Source organism: Phycomyces blakesleeanus, assembly GCF_001638985.1.
Source record: "Phycomyces blakesleeanus NRRL 1555(-) unplaced genomic scaffold PHYBLscaffold_16, whole genome shotgun sequence".
NCBI classification, from domain to species: domain Eukaryota; kingdom Fungi; phylum Mucoromycota; class Mucoromycetes; order Mucorales; family Phycomycetaceae; genus Phycomyces; species Phycomyces blakesleeanus.
The window spans coordinates 357818-372257 of NW_017265149.1; the positions used below are offsets into that span (position 1 = coordinate 357818).

The 14440-nt window shown below is 34.1% G+C and overlaps 3 protein-coding genes across 3 annotated transcripts; 2 read left to right on the forward strand and 1 right to left on the reverse strand.

The window, feature by feature from the left end:
* Window positions 1–635: 635 nt before the first annotated feature.
* Window positions 636–1829, forward strand: PHYBLDRAFT_170577 (hypothetical protein; the record flags this gene model as incomplete). Its single annotated transcript, XM_018436380.1, has 2 exons — window positions 636–916; window positions 1058–1829. The coding sequence occupies 2 exons, from the start codon at window positions 636–638 to the stop codon at window positions 1827–1829; spliced, it is 1053 nt and encodes a 350-aa protein (XP_018289240.1).
* Window positions 1830–2403: 574 nt separating this feature from the next.
* Window positions 2404–3188, forward strand: PHYBLDRAFT_78464 (hypothetical protein). Its single transcript, XM_018443368.1, has one exon. The coding sequence runs from the start codon at window positions 2517–2519 to the stop codon at window positions 2907–2909; it is 393 nt and encodes a 130-aa protein (XP_018289241.1). The 5' UTR covers window positions 2404–2516; the 3' UTR covers window positions 2910–3188.
* Window positions 3189–10093: 6905 nt separating this feature from the next.
* Window positions 10094–12173, reverse strand: PHYBLDRAFT_134785 (hypothetical protein). Its single transcript, XM_018429673.1, has 4 exons — window positions 11403–12173; window positions 10881–11232; window positions 10415–10764; window positions 10094–10300 (listed from the first exon to the last, which is right to left on the reverse strand). Exons 1-4 carry the CDS (start codon window positions 12153–12155, stop codon window positions 10238–10240), a joined length of 1518 nt encoding a protein of 505 aa, XP_018289242.1. The 5' UTR covers window positions 12156–12173; the 3' UTR covers window positions 10094–10237.
* Between the last annotated feature and the right edge of the window lie 2267 nt (window positions 12174–14440).

The window sequence follows — 14440 nt, forward strand, 5'->3', positions numbered from 1 at the left end:
GATCTGATGTCTTATTGTACAAGATCAATGACATTAGCTAACAATCACAAACCTCATGGTAAGCAGTAAATACATAACTGAAATAAAACTTTACATTTGCGAATCTATCATACTAACTATCATTTATACTATATTGATAATATTAATAGTAAAAAGTACAACGCTTTATATATAAGCCACCTTATGGATGCTCTTCAAGTTACCTTGTCCCCCCCCACTCCCGGCTATAGTGACATAAGGAGGATCACCAACACCCTCTGCAAATATAATGAAAGAATTGGCCACAATTTTGACAGTACATTCCTTCCTTCCTTCCTCTGCCACCGCCACCGCCACCACAAAGAAAAAATACTCCAAATGTAATAAGTCGGATATCTTGGATGAGCAGTCACATTCTCTCGGGCAAAAATGACATTTGCCATCTTGTCCATTGATGAGCTTTCCGATTTCCTGGGGCATAGTCAGTACTTCCGTATGTTGCCTAAAGAAAAACACCGATGCGTTCACTAGAGAGTTTCAGGAACTACAACTTGGCAAGCGATGGAAGCAATAAAAAGAAAAAAATCCAATAGTCAGTCACCATTAGCCTCGATGAAATCGTTTTCTGGCCCGTTCTTTTTTTTGCCCTTGATGAGATGTATGGGCTTTGCCATGGAATAAGCAAGCAGGTCTGGGGTTTGGTTTCTGGTACCTACGGAACAGACCATTGTTTTGCTCTTTCTTCTGGTGTTCGGAAGGAGATCGGTACAGCAATGTACAAAACAAGAAATACCATCCCTACATCATTCCATGGCGATTGGAGGGATGTATACAAAAACCCGGGGTCGTTCAAGGCCGTCGACTGGGCAGACTTTCTTCTGTTCGTCGTTCCTACGCTGGTGGCAGAGCGTATTGGAGATACAACTGCCTGCAGCGCGTTACTTTGACTTGGTTCAGGCATGTAACCTACTCATGAACTGGGAGTTATCAACAGAGGAGCACACCTCTTTAAAAAGGTATTGTTAACGCTAGTCAATGTTTATCTTTCTCTGAGACTTATTCTATTTTTTCCTCTTAGAAAACTTGTTTCATGGAACACATACCTTGAAAATCTCTATGTAAAAGATTTGGTTGAGTTGCCAGTGTTTACAATTAACCAGCACTTGCTGAAGCACTATCCAGAAATGGTAGACGCGTACGGCCCCCCAAGAGCATATAGTGCCAGATCACTAGAGCGTGCCATTGGCGAGTACTCTTGTTCAATAAAGAGTAACTCTGCTATTGGTGTTAATGCTGGCAACATTATGGTTCGTTTAGCTCGGACACGCCGTGTAGACTTGAAAGATTCTGGGGAAGAAGCCAACAGAGCTACTGCGTTGGAGTATGATGATGTGTCTGCTGGTTGGCCGATGACGGAGGAGGGCGAGCGTGATGGTGCCGAATCAGACATTGAGTACTGGGGGCCTTTGAGACGTAGATTGATTGATGAAAGTTTCAAAGGCATTTCTTGCCTTCCGATTCTGATTCAAGCTTTCTGTGAATCAAAGGGGGTTGGATGTAGCAGGATTGAACCAGTCATGACAACAAGCCGCAAAGCTTTTATTAATGGCTGTGTGATTGACTCTTCGTTCGCCCAAACCCCGTTAAGAAAGGCCCATCACGTTCGTCTTCAGGTCCAGGTTGACCTGTTTCGTAATGTACGTCGGAGGTATACTCCTATCATAAAGGATTTTTTTGGTAAGGTTGTTCTCTTTTTTGAGCATGAGAATTCTGGAAAAAGATGGCCACTTGCCTTAGTGCAGGTTTATTCTGTTGAAGAATACAATGGTGTGCCGGTGGCAAAAAATTGACAAATGAAGCCGAAGGTAGTCCACCTGGCGAATGTCAAGGATTTGGTTGGTCTGGTGGTATCAGATGCAACAAGCAGTACAACAACAACAACCACGAAATATATTGTCTGGCCAGAGCTAAACCGTGGGTAAAAACTAAATCTTGGTCAACACAGAGACATATAATTTGGTTTTTTTTTTTTTGTAATATATATATTTTTTCAAATTGTCTTGACAACTTTTATCTAAGCTCCTTAAAAAAAATTGATAAATTACAATCGCAATCCAAACTTCCTATCAGTTTATTAAGGACACTCAGAGAAAATGGGGGGTTTCAACACCTCTTTATTTATTTATTTGTTTGTCTGTTTTCAAGATTTTAATTTTGCTATGATTATAAATTTATATACGCTTTGTTGGTTGTTATTGTTAATGCTTTGAACAGGTAAATAAATAAATAAATAAAATAAAATAGGCGAATAAATGTATATTATTGGTTGAAATTGATTCGGAAAGTAATATTTTATAAACCCAAAAAAAAGGGCAAAAACAGAAATCTTTGTACAGCAGATATTATTTATACTTTTTTTTTGCATTTGTTTGATTTCTCTTTCCCTTTCTCTCTCCCTAAATTGCACACGTATTTTACTTTACTTTACTTTACTTTACTTTACTTTATTTTATTTAAGAAGGAAAGGGTAGAAAATCATGCCAAAGACAAGTGATAGACAGGCTGTACTGAGATCTCTCAAGGATCGAATTCTTGAAAGAATGATTGAACGTCTACTCCTTGGCAAATCTTGTGTGCCGTCAAATATAATCCGTGACATGCCTGAGGTTGCCATGTATGCTGCCGTGGAAGAACAAAGATATCTGACCACCAGAACAAAGAGACGCAAGCCCTGCAAAAAGAGAGCACCAAAGCTACATAACACAGTATCAAATAAAGATAAAGAAAACGAGATGGAGACAATACAGACTACACAAACAACACAGATAATAGAGACAGCAAATACACCAAACACAACAGATATAGCACATACAGCAGATACAGCAGTGACAACAGTGACAGCAGTGAAACTAGAAGATCTTAATTCCTAAGTCCCTCCATCCAATCCATGAAACCTTCCCTCCTCCAGTAAGAAACGAAACGGCTCTTAAATAAACTGGGCAACGATAGACTCCAATATTCACAACCCAAAAAAAAAGAAGAGAGACCAAGAAAGACTCATTACTACTATTACTATTACTGTCTCTGTTACTGTTGCTTTTGCTGCTATCGATTATTATTGTTATTATTGATTCGATTCATAGAGATTATGAGCATTCCCAACTTCCAAAATAAATCTAAACTAGATAGCAGATTGATGGAATCATTCAAATGTTGTCAATTGCTTTAGAGTGTGAGAATGCATGGTGATTGTGCGTCTGTAAGTCACATTGAGTAGTCTATTTCTTTAGAATCTGCAATGTTTATTATGGTGAGCATATAAATCATGATATTAATAAGAGTAATAATGATAATGATAATTATCACTTTATATATATATATATATTGATATGTTTTGGGGGATTCAGTTGTTTCCTTCAAAACAAAGAAAAAAACAAAAAAATGAGCTGTCCAATTATAGACCCACAAATATGTGTGCTCAAATTTGATATATTGGTACTCAAAGGGATATTCAAATCATTATTATCAATACATGCCAAAGTGGTGTAATTTGCAACCCTTTATTATGATAGCTATAGTATATTATAACACTTCTTTTTTCTCATAATCTACAGCCATTCACTCTACTCACAAATATATGTATGTATTTTATATGTTTGTTTATTTATTTATTTGAACATTTCCTTAATTTTTTTCAAGATGTTTTCGTTGGACAACCCCAAGTCCTTCAGCATCTCGGCATAGTTTACTTGAGCCTGAGCTTGCTCACTAATCGCCCTTTTTTCCTCCAAGGCTAGCTGCCTTTCCTGGATCCTCAACTGTTCGCGTCTAAATGCCTCTTCTGCAGCAAAATGTCTTTCGAATTGAATGTTTCTTGTTTTATCCATTTCCGCGGACTTTTTCAGGATCTCGGAAATGCTGGTATCAACATTTCTGCGGACTCTCTTGCTGGGTCGATCATTTCTAATAGGAGGTACAGCAGAACGATCTTGCTGTGGCTGCTGTGCTTGTTGCGGTTGTGCTTGTGGTGGCTGTGATTGCTGTCTCTTTGGAGGCACCTTTAACTGTGTTCCTCCGTTGTTTCCATTGACTTCTTCCTCTTCATCGTCGTCGTCGTCTTCATCGTCGTCTTCTTCATCATCGTATGCTTCTGTTTCTACTTCTGCGTCTGCCTCTCTTCCAGTTCCAGCTCCAGTTCCAGTTCCAGTTCCAATCCTGGCTTCATTTCTCAGTTGTCTATCTTCCTCGTCTTCATCTTCATCTTCTTCTTCATCCTCGCTGTTTTCGGTCTCTGCAGTTCCTCCACGAGATATAGAGTTTTCGACGTTTCTTTCGCCTTGGGAAGAGGTGGAATCGTCCGATGAAATTGGTGTTTGATCGCTCATGACTGGTTCAAGGCGATGAAAGTACGAAAACTTGGAGTTTACTTTGCCTGTTTTGAGTGAGTGAGTAAGTGAGTAAGAGGGGAAGAATTATTATTAATATTAATATTTTCAAATGATTGTTTATATGCCCACATACACACATACATATTTAAATACATATATATAAAAGTGTGTGCGTGTTTCCACATGTAGTATAAAATACATACAAACAAACAAACAAACAAACAAGCAAACAAAGTAAAGTGTATATAGCTATTCAACAAACCTTTCATTATTGCATTGATATCTTCTTCTGAGACACCGTTAGCCTTCATGCCTTCAATAAGACCCTGGCCTGTGGTGTTGAGGAACTGGAGAACATCACGGTACTTTTCCTGCAGGTGTTGTATTTTTGCTCTGATATCACTGTTAAGACGGTGGGTGATTCCATTCTCAGTCATCTTGGCTTTAATTTCTGAGCACAGGGATTCTTTGGATATTCCCTGAGCTTCACCTCCTCTCCATCTTCCATAGTTTCCCTCTTTACAAAGCCAGGTGACCAGGATTTCTATAGAAGTTGGACCGCCATTTACGCTGTCTTTATTCCAGTGCTTAATTGATCTGCGTTTGATGTTATCCGAATATACTCCTATATTATGATAACAAACATATAAATAAGGCGCTGATTTATTATATCTTTATTTTCTTATTCTATACAGCCAAAGAAAATCATGAAAATAAAGAAAAACGATATATAGATAGGTAAAGAAGTGTTGTAGGCATAGACTTCTTGACAGAGTAACATATAGCTAAGAGAAATATATATATACATACTAGTTTGAGTGCTCATTTTTTGTGCGTGTATATATATATATATATATGTAGTGAGAATAAAAAAAAAATGTAGAAATTTAAAAAAAAAAAAAAAAAAAGAAAAAGAAAAAGAAAAAAAAGAAAATAAAAATTAAAAAAAAAAAACTGAAAGAAATATTAATTTTTTATTTTTTTATTTTTTTAATTTTTTATTTTCTTTCTTTCTTTCTCTCTCTCTTTCTGGTATTTAAATTTATAATGGAAATATATAATACATATATAAATAAATAAACATTTTGAAACAAATTTGCAATATTCATTTGATTTGATTTGATTTGATTTTATTTATATATACGAATAAATAATAAATCTATAAATTTAAATTAGATTAGATTGTAATTAACTTAATGCCAGAGTGTGTATTTAATCTGTATTTTTCATGATGGTTTTATTTCTATTTTCTTTTCTTATTGGGTACAATACACATAGGTAGCTTAGCTTATCTCCCGTATTTATACATATATAACCATATATTAGATATATAGATATATCTATACATTTATATATAAAGGCATTGTAAAGGGGGGTTTCAAAAGCTGTCTTTTCTCTTTCTTTTTTCTTTTTTTTATATAATTGGTTATAAACTATAAACACTTACTCACACCCTCACACACATATAATATAAACAGATTATATATGTATTTATAACATTAAGGGGGGTTTCACAATAATCTTTTTTCTTTAACCTTGAGAAAGATATATATATAAATATTTATAGGTGAGTGAACGTTGGCTGACATTGATTTCAAATATATAGATACAAGCATATTATAAAAGTAAGAGTTTATTTCTTTAGATTTTAATATGAATGATAGTGATAGTGATAATTACAGCTATTACTCTTGCCTGATGTCTCTGCTACTTTCCATTTACAGTGCCAAGTATAACGAAAGTATATATAAATTTATATAAATGTGTAAGAGAGGGGTTTCCGTTCTTCTTTTTTTTTTCAAGGTTTTTCTTATTGGATATTATTGGTCAATTATTAAATCTCAGTTACTATTAAACACAAAAAAAAGTGTTGAGAGAAATGATGAAACCCCCCTTCCTTTCTCTTCTCTTCTCCCTTCTTTATCCCTTCTCTATCTTCACTTCACCCCTTAAAATCCACGTCTTTTATATATATATATACCTTTAACTCATTCTCCCTAATGGTTCCCTCCTTCTGTCTATATCTCTCTTTATTCATATTATCCCCTTGAAAGTTTCAATTCAACTTCTTTACGCATTAAACTTTTGAGTAGAATTAAGAAGCCTACCAGACGATAGCAGTCACAGGCACTTGTCTCATAAGTTATTAATTTTTTATTTTTTTTTATTTTTTGGATCTTAAAGCGCAACATATATATGTATGCTAACTAATGTCAAAATAATTATGAGCTCGTTAGAGAAGACGTATTAAGACTGTCTATCTTGCAAAATTAGTTTTTATAAGAGGATGAATACTATACATAATGTTCGTTTCAAAATAGCCAACTATATATTTCCAAAACATCGTTGGGCAGTGAATATATAACAAGAACAATGAAAATAATAATAAAAATAAATAAAGCTGAAACTATTGGAAGATTATAAGTATTTATCAATTCCTATGACAGAATCTAGTAGTCTTCCAATCCGTGTGATATCTTCTTCTTTCCTTCTTTCATATATTGTATCTATTACCAAAAGAAAGGAACAACAGGCAACACGAGCTACAAGTCTGTTAGTGGTAATAAGAAAACTTATCGCCCAAGACTACCATAGGTGATTTATTATTATTATTAATTTAGATATTTTATTGTTGACAACAGCAGACTTTAAAGCACCTTGCTAATATTGACAACATCAGTATATATACTTTGGACATTAATCTTTTAAAGAATAAATGCTATGATTTGTGAGGCCTAGAGTATTGTGCACTTTTAATGGCACCGTTACCCGAGGTAGACATCTCTAACCAAATAATCAAATGAATTAATAATCATGGGACCTTTGGGCAATGCGATTCTATGCGCCAAGAACATAAAGTTATCAAAGCCAGAAAAGTATGAGTGGTGAAGTCAGAGTTTGTGGGTAAGTTGGTTAGCTTGGATAATTGGATAAACGATTGATTTTATTTTATCTTATTTTTTGGTGGGGAATAGAAAATCAAACTTTTCTTTAAAAAAAAATTGATCGCAAGTCTTTCCGTAAAGCAATACGACGATCAACGGATCGGATAACGATTGGTTATTACAAAAAGTCTTTACCAAAAGAAAACCAACAAAAGCTCATTGAGCTGTCGGAGAGAATTGTGTATAACCTACATGACAATGACCTTTATAAAAAAAAGTGTTCGTTTCACCCATTTACCTGACTAATTCAGACCTTTTAATCAGAGACAATGCCTGTAAATTTATCAGGTGGTTAAAAATATATAAAAACCAATAAATCGATGGCCAAACTCAATGTTATTGCTACCTCTTCTGTAGAAATAACAAGGCAATCAAGCAAAATGACATTGATCGAGTAGAACCTATGCGTACCAACATCATTTACAAGTTTGACTGCCGTAAAGCACCATTAAAACAGTCAAAACTAGTGTAATTGCTGTCTGTCTCGAAAAAAACAACAACAACGACAAGTGATTTCCACTCAAAACTGCCACAGAAATAGTGCCCAAGGTAGATGTCATGTTTTCTCTCATAATAGGCCTGGTAACAATGTTAGGCGTACCTATTTTATTTTTCTGTACCAAACTCTGGAGCGTTTAATGTTAATATCAAAATTCGCCAAGAAACATACACTTTGTCAGGAAGTTCATGTCTGTAATTTTATTATTATTTAAGAACCCAATCGTATCGCTCCTCAATCTTTACTGGACTGTTTTCTTTCGATAGAATGGAAGTCAGCCTTCTTTAACGAATTATTGGATTTGCTTTTCATGAAATTATAACTCGTGTTACGCGAAAATTTAAGATGACTGGGTTGCGTTGACAAGTGTTCGGGCACTTCAACAACAGTAGTAGTAGTAGAAGGATCATAATCAATAAAGTTGATAATGGTAGCTTTATGATCTTTTCTCAAGAAGCATTCACGACAAACATGCTTAAAAGCATTGACACAAAAAAAAAGACTATCCAGGCACATGCTGTATTGCTTAGCCCATATTTGAGCAGTTTGAATGTAGAATACCCAACTGTTTCGCTGCAGCAGATGAGCTCATATTTTTAAATCTTTAGATCGAGAAATCTAGCATGACCCTGCACTTTAATTATAAATACCACAAAAAATAAATAGAATAAAATAAAAGAAGAGGCATACATGATAGTCTCAATATTTCTACAGCTTTCTTGAGCCAAAAAGTATTCATCATCAAGATTGCATCACCTATTTAAACTCATCAAAAGTATGTTACCGTGTCCTTGACAACAGATTTCTTTTTGCTTCTTTTTTTTTTTTTTTTAAAAAAAAAAAGGATATTTAATATAGTCAAATAAATATTGAATAATGGTCTGTTCACCTTGAAGCGTAAAATACTGTATAAGGTTGTGCTCATCAAATGACAAATCTAAAGACAATAGAGAACTCAATATCAATCAATAATAACAATAGTCGCAGTAGTAATAAGTAACCATGTATTTATACCGCATAAAGAAAAACCAGCTAACAAGGATTGGTAGATTATTTGCGTTTTTATTGGAAGTAATATTCGGTCCTAGTTTCGTATGTGTGCCAGCTAGATAAGATGTATATACCAATGTCTTTAATAATGTGCTTTTGATAGTTTTCCTATTAAACTTTTCTTGAAATTATTTATATAAAACAAGGAAAGAGTTTATTCTAAAATATGTACTAAAAATAAGATTTATAGTGACACAGGAACTATCATCATCATCGTTATTATCGCCTGTTTTTACACTTTCTTTTCAATTAATTAATTAATTAATTAATTATATAGTCTCTCTCTCTATATATATAAATACATCTTTACCTTTCTTTTTTCTTTTGCTTTGATTCTATCTTACTCTACCTTCTTTCCCAGGCTGCTGCTCCCAACTCGGTTTGTGTTGTGCGCAAACTAGAGCAAGAATTTCTTTATCGTATTCATTCATTCATTCCATCACTCAACATATTTTTTGTCTATAGATCCAATGTGTCAAGCCAGTATGCAGAGGCAGATAAAGGCCCTGAACTTTTCGTCCTTAGGTAAGGTATTAATTTAATACTCTTCTATTCAAATAGTTATGTCTATATAGAGAGACCAGTGATAAGAATGTGCCTCTTATAATTAGAGAATGATGTAAAAGTTTTGACCTGAGGCCTCATTTATCTATATAGGCATTATAACTTTGAGCATTTAAATTTATCTTTACTATAGTTGATAACGATAATCGCTATATTTTATGACAACCACTAATCTAAAATTGTTCATGTTACAGGTGTGTATACATCAGCTTCACTCTAGTATAGGCCTTCATATATACACATAGAAACTAAGTCTGCCCGGATGTAGGTATAAGCCAATAATAATAAAGACACAGCGAAAATTGAATCAATATTCACATTGTTTGGCTCAAAAAAAAAAGAAAGAAGTAAATAGATCAATTCAAACGAGGGGAAAGGGGGGGTTTCAAGTAATAAAGAAAAATTCAGACAGATGTATATTATATTATTTAAAAAGAAATCTTTAATAAGTTTGGGCGAATCATTTTATCATATATATATATATAACGTCTTCTTTTTAATTTTTACTAGCCAAAGTTTAAGAGGCAAAATATAAAGTCTTTTGATGTTGGTAAATTTAATTAAATAAGGTGCCAGCCAGATATGTATATATTATGATTATGATTATGATTATTATAGATCTTGTAGAGAAGTTGAATTCTTAGAGTTACAAACTTAATATGTGTTTAGAGTGCTTCTTAATATACAAGTTGATTATGTATGTGTTTTTACAAAGTTTTCTGTGTACAAAGAAATAACGTACACTTCTTTGCTTTGTTGTGTTGTGCTATGTTGTGCTGTGCGGTTCGGTTTGGTGCTTTAAAAAATAATAATCAAGATGAATCGCACCAGTCTCTGACAGGAAGACATGAAAGGTATTTGCAGTTTGGACAGATCTAATGTACAAAATAAAATAAAATAAAATAAAATAAAATTATACATAATTTAACTCGGGTTAGCTTAAAGAAACCTTAACTAGAATATATATATATATATATATATTTCTTTACCTGACTTGGGTCTGCAGAGGCATAGAACTGACGAATGGTTACTACAAACATCACTACCAGTAGTGCAGCTGCAATGCCACGAAGTACCCATCGTACACCCTTTGTGGTTGTCGATGCTTTTCTTCTGATAGACACCAGCAGAATACCCATCATAATACCGACCGCAAATCCACCAATGTGGGCAAAGTTGTCCAAGCCGGGTAATAGGCCCAAAACAAGGGACACGATAATCGAGACAAAAAGGGTCGAAAGTTCACGGCAGATGTCTGGGTTTGTCTTCCAGTTGATGATGATGTCCACAAGTGTGTACCCGATCAATCCAAACAGGGCACCCGAGCATCCCATGGAAGCTACAATTTTTTTTATATAAAAAAAAAAGAAAGAAAGAAAGAAAGAAAGAGTACACATACAAATATATATGTTTATTTAGTAAACTTGAAACCTATTTCTCTTTCTTTTTCTTTACCTGATTTGCCTTGACTGAGCATAGCACTCAATACAAATCCCCAGATACCAGAACCCATGTAGAGAAGAACATATCGAGGAAGACCAATCTCACGTTCGATATCGATACCCAGGCGAAGATGAGTGAGCATATTCATCAAAAAATGGACGATACCCGCATGGAGAAAGATTGGTAATACAAAGCGGAAAGACTGATCAGGAATGCCACTCTCAAATCCACCAAAGCCACAAAGCTCCTCTAAAGTACATGTGGCGTCTGTCGATTGATAGCAACCACCAAACACAGTACTAGCCGTATAAGCTGGAAGGGCTCTCATACAAGGTGTAAATCTAGCGCCCACATTGATTAACACCTAGATTACGATAGTAAAATAATAAGTTAAAAAAAATGATCAATTCATAAATCAAGTCAATTCAAAAGGTGTATCAATAAGTATGTGTGTACAAGATCTCTCTCTCTATATATATATTATTATTTTTTTAACTTTCTTTTGAACAGATCAAATAATAATAAAAGTCTTACTGTTGAGCTAGGTCCAATCATTGGGTTAAAAGGGCTTGTTTCGATTACACTCGAAGTCAATTGATAGTTTCGTACAAATTCATAAATCAAAGCTCCCAACATTGCCAGAGCCGAGAGCCAACTGAACCAAGGTTTTCTGACTGGACCGATCAATAGTCTCAGCCACACGCTGCGATTGTAACCGTGGGGTAAAGGTCGGGCCAGTTGCTGAGGGTGTATGTAAGGGCCATTTCCTTGAGGTGGTGGTGGTGGATATTGATATTGAGAATATTGGTATGGATATTGTTGTTGGTGTTGGTGTTGCTGATATTGATGTGGCTGTGGTGACTGATTTGAGTCTAAGCGAGAAAATCCATCCGCGCGAGGCATGTTGTTCATTGCAATCGAGTCTGGTTGTCCTACACTGCGTTTGTGAAGCTCATTGCCACCGTCGATTCCATTGCCATTGTCCAGGAGTAGTGCTGTCTGACTATCCTGTGGAGTCTTTTCGCTTGGTCGAGATTCAGGAACCGGTGATCCGATCCTGTTTTGACTTGGACTCGAGCTCTCGCTGGCAGAAAAAGGTGTCTGGAATCCGTGATGATTGACAGATGGGCTGGGGCTGGGGTATTGTGATGGCATGACTGTTGGTGAGTTTGCTGCAAATTGGACGTGAGGTGAATTATTAGGGTTTACGGCTTGTGCAGCAAGCGCAGGGGATGCCTGAGACCTATTTGGATTATCTTGATTATTTGGATTATCGCGACCAAACATTGAATTGATTTATGAATGGAGATATTAAAAAGAATATAAAAAGAGAGAAAAGAAGAAGAAGAAGAAGAAGAAAAGAGGGGAACCAAGTTCTCTTTTGTATAGGTTATTTCTTACTTTAGTTATTGACTGATTCTACCCGTTCTTTTTCTTGATTTGATTTGGCTTGTACTCTGTATTTTGAATTATAGCATTTATACACAAGCCAATTAAATGATAAGCGAGCATACTATTTTTAAACTTCTTTGGAAACACAAAAGGTCTTTATATAAATATATTATATACTTTTGATGTATTAATGTATGTATGTGTGCCGTGGATTCTATAATATAATTGCCAAGAATATGTATACATGTACTATAAAACAATTATAATAACCCATCTCATTTTCTCTATCTCTATATATGTTTTTGCTGATGCCCTTGGCAACCATTTACACTAATATAGTCAAGAAAAAAAAACCCCCAAAATTCCATACGCTCAAAGTTAGATATCGGGATTCAGAATGCAGCTTGAGGCTAATAGGAAATCACAAAATATGACAATAAAAAATAACAGAATCAATCAAGAAAAGGTGTATTCTTTTAATGATCCTTACTTGTTACTTCTTTAATATTCTCCGTAACCAATATTACAACCAAAATACAAAAATTTATACACACACACACACACACAAACATATATATATATAGTTCAATTGCTTTATTAGATATGCTAAATATTTATCTGTTCTTTTTTATATTTTCTCTTCATTAACATTCTATTTAAATACAAGAAAGCAGCCTATTCTTTCTTTAATAAAGGATGTTGATTTATATGTATGTATGTAAGTAGATGTATAGAATTCTTGGTTTATACAACAGTGAAAAAAACAAAAGTGCAGAAATAGTTAGTTACACTTGTACAGAATTTGGTTTATGATTGCCACAAATGATAAATAAACAAAATATATAAATGGTTATAATGACAGACTGTGGTGACATTCTCTTATTTTAGCTGTTGTGAACTCAAGGATAGTTTTGGTAGAAAACCGGGTCTAAGCCATCCGTTTCTCTCAATAACTTTTCTCAATTGAAATTCAATCTCGGGTATAGCGCATTAACAGCTAGAATTATACCAGGGAAAAATGTGCTCAAAATCCACACATTGAAAATAGCATTTTACTTGTACATGTAAAAAGAAAATTATAGAAATCAATGTCGTGTACGAAGAAATCTGATCGCTATTTTAAAATCCCGCAAAAAATATAAAGAGAGAAAGAGAGGCAATTGTAGTATCTAAAAATAGATGACATCTGGAGAAAATCTTGGCGCTACAAAATAAAGTAAAGAATTCAGCATACAAAATCCAAAATAATATATATATATATATAAACAAGAAGAGTTAAAGCTGCTTTTATTATTATTGTTATGAGAAACTGAATTACGGGCTAATTAAAGAAATGCCGTACTACGTATACAGAACGTTTTGTGTTAAATGGTGCCTGGACAAGATAACTTGAGCAGTAAATTAGTAAAGAAAAATAATAATAACTAACTGTTCTGATGTGCAAAATCTTCTAGTAACCTAGCAACGATGAAAATAAGAAAAAGAAAGTCAGAACCAAGGTCATTAGAAAAGAAGTATATATATATATATATATATGTGTGTGTGTGTGTGTGAGAAGAAAGGTCAGATTGTCGACGCACATAAGTTTAATAAATTGATCCTATCTCTGATCTGTCAAAGCGCCACTTCCTGATTTTAGTCATAAATCATATACAATATTCCTGCAGTGCGAGATTCTCGAACTTTGTTTGACACAAATAGATAAGTCTATAAATGAGAATTTTCCTAGCACAAAAGGAGCATTCCAGAATAATGTGCTTCATATATACAGAATTTGTAACAAGATTATGCTTGTTTTATTTTTATTTTAGATATATATATATATAAAGACTACTTGCATGAAACAAGGCAAATGTTCTTGCTTCCAAATTTAAAAAGATATTCAACGAAATACATCAATTTTTCCCAAGACTATGATCGTATTCTTCTTACTCTCCTATAATTAAAAAAAAACTCTGGTGTATTGATCTGTTTTTTTTGGGGGAAAATTACTAATAATCTTAAATAATATTTTTAACTATTTTTTTTAAGTATTCTTGTGACAGCGTCACAGAATTATTGTGAGAATTATGCATTTTGTTATTCACATATATAAATAAATATATATATATATTTACCTTTCTCTCTGATATATGGTATGCTTATAATCAAATAAAACTCTAATTAATGACAGCCTCTAT

Coding starts and splice junctions, on each gene's coding strand:
- PHYBLDRAFT_78464 (XM_018443368.1), top strand. CDS start 2,517: ATGCCAAAGACAAGTGATAGACAGGCTGTACTGAGATCTCTCAAGGAT.
- PHYBLDRAFT_134785 (XM_018429673.1), bottom strand. CDS start 12,155: ATGTTTGGTCGCGATAATCCAAATAATCAAGATAATCCAAATAGGTCT. Junction 11,233..11,402: donor TGATTGGACCTAGCTCAACA/GTAAGACTTTTA, acceptor ATCGTAATCTAG/GTGTTAATCAATGTGGGCGC. Junction 10,765..10,880: donor GCTCAGTCAAGGCAAATCAG/GTAAAGAAAAAG, acceptor AAAAAATTGTAG/CTTCCATGGGATGCTCGGGT.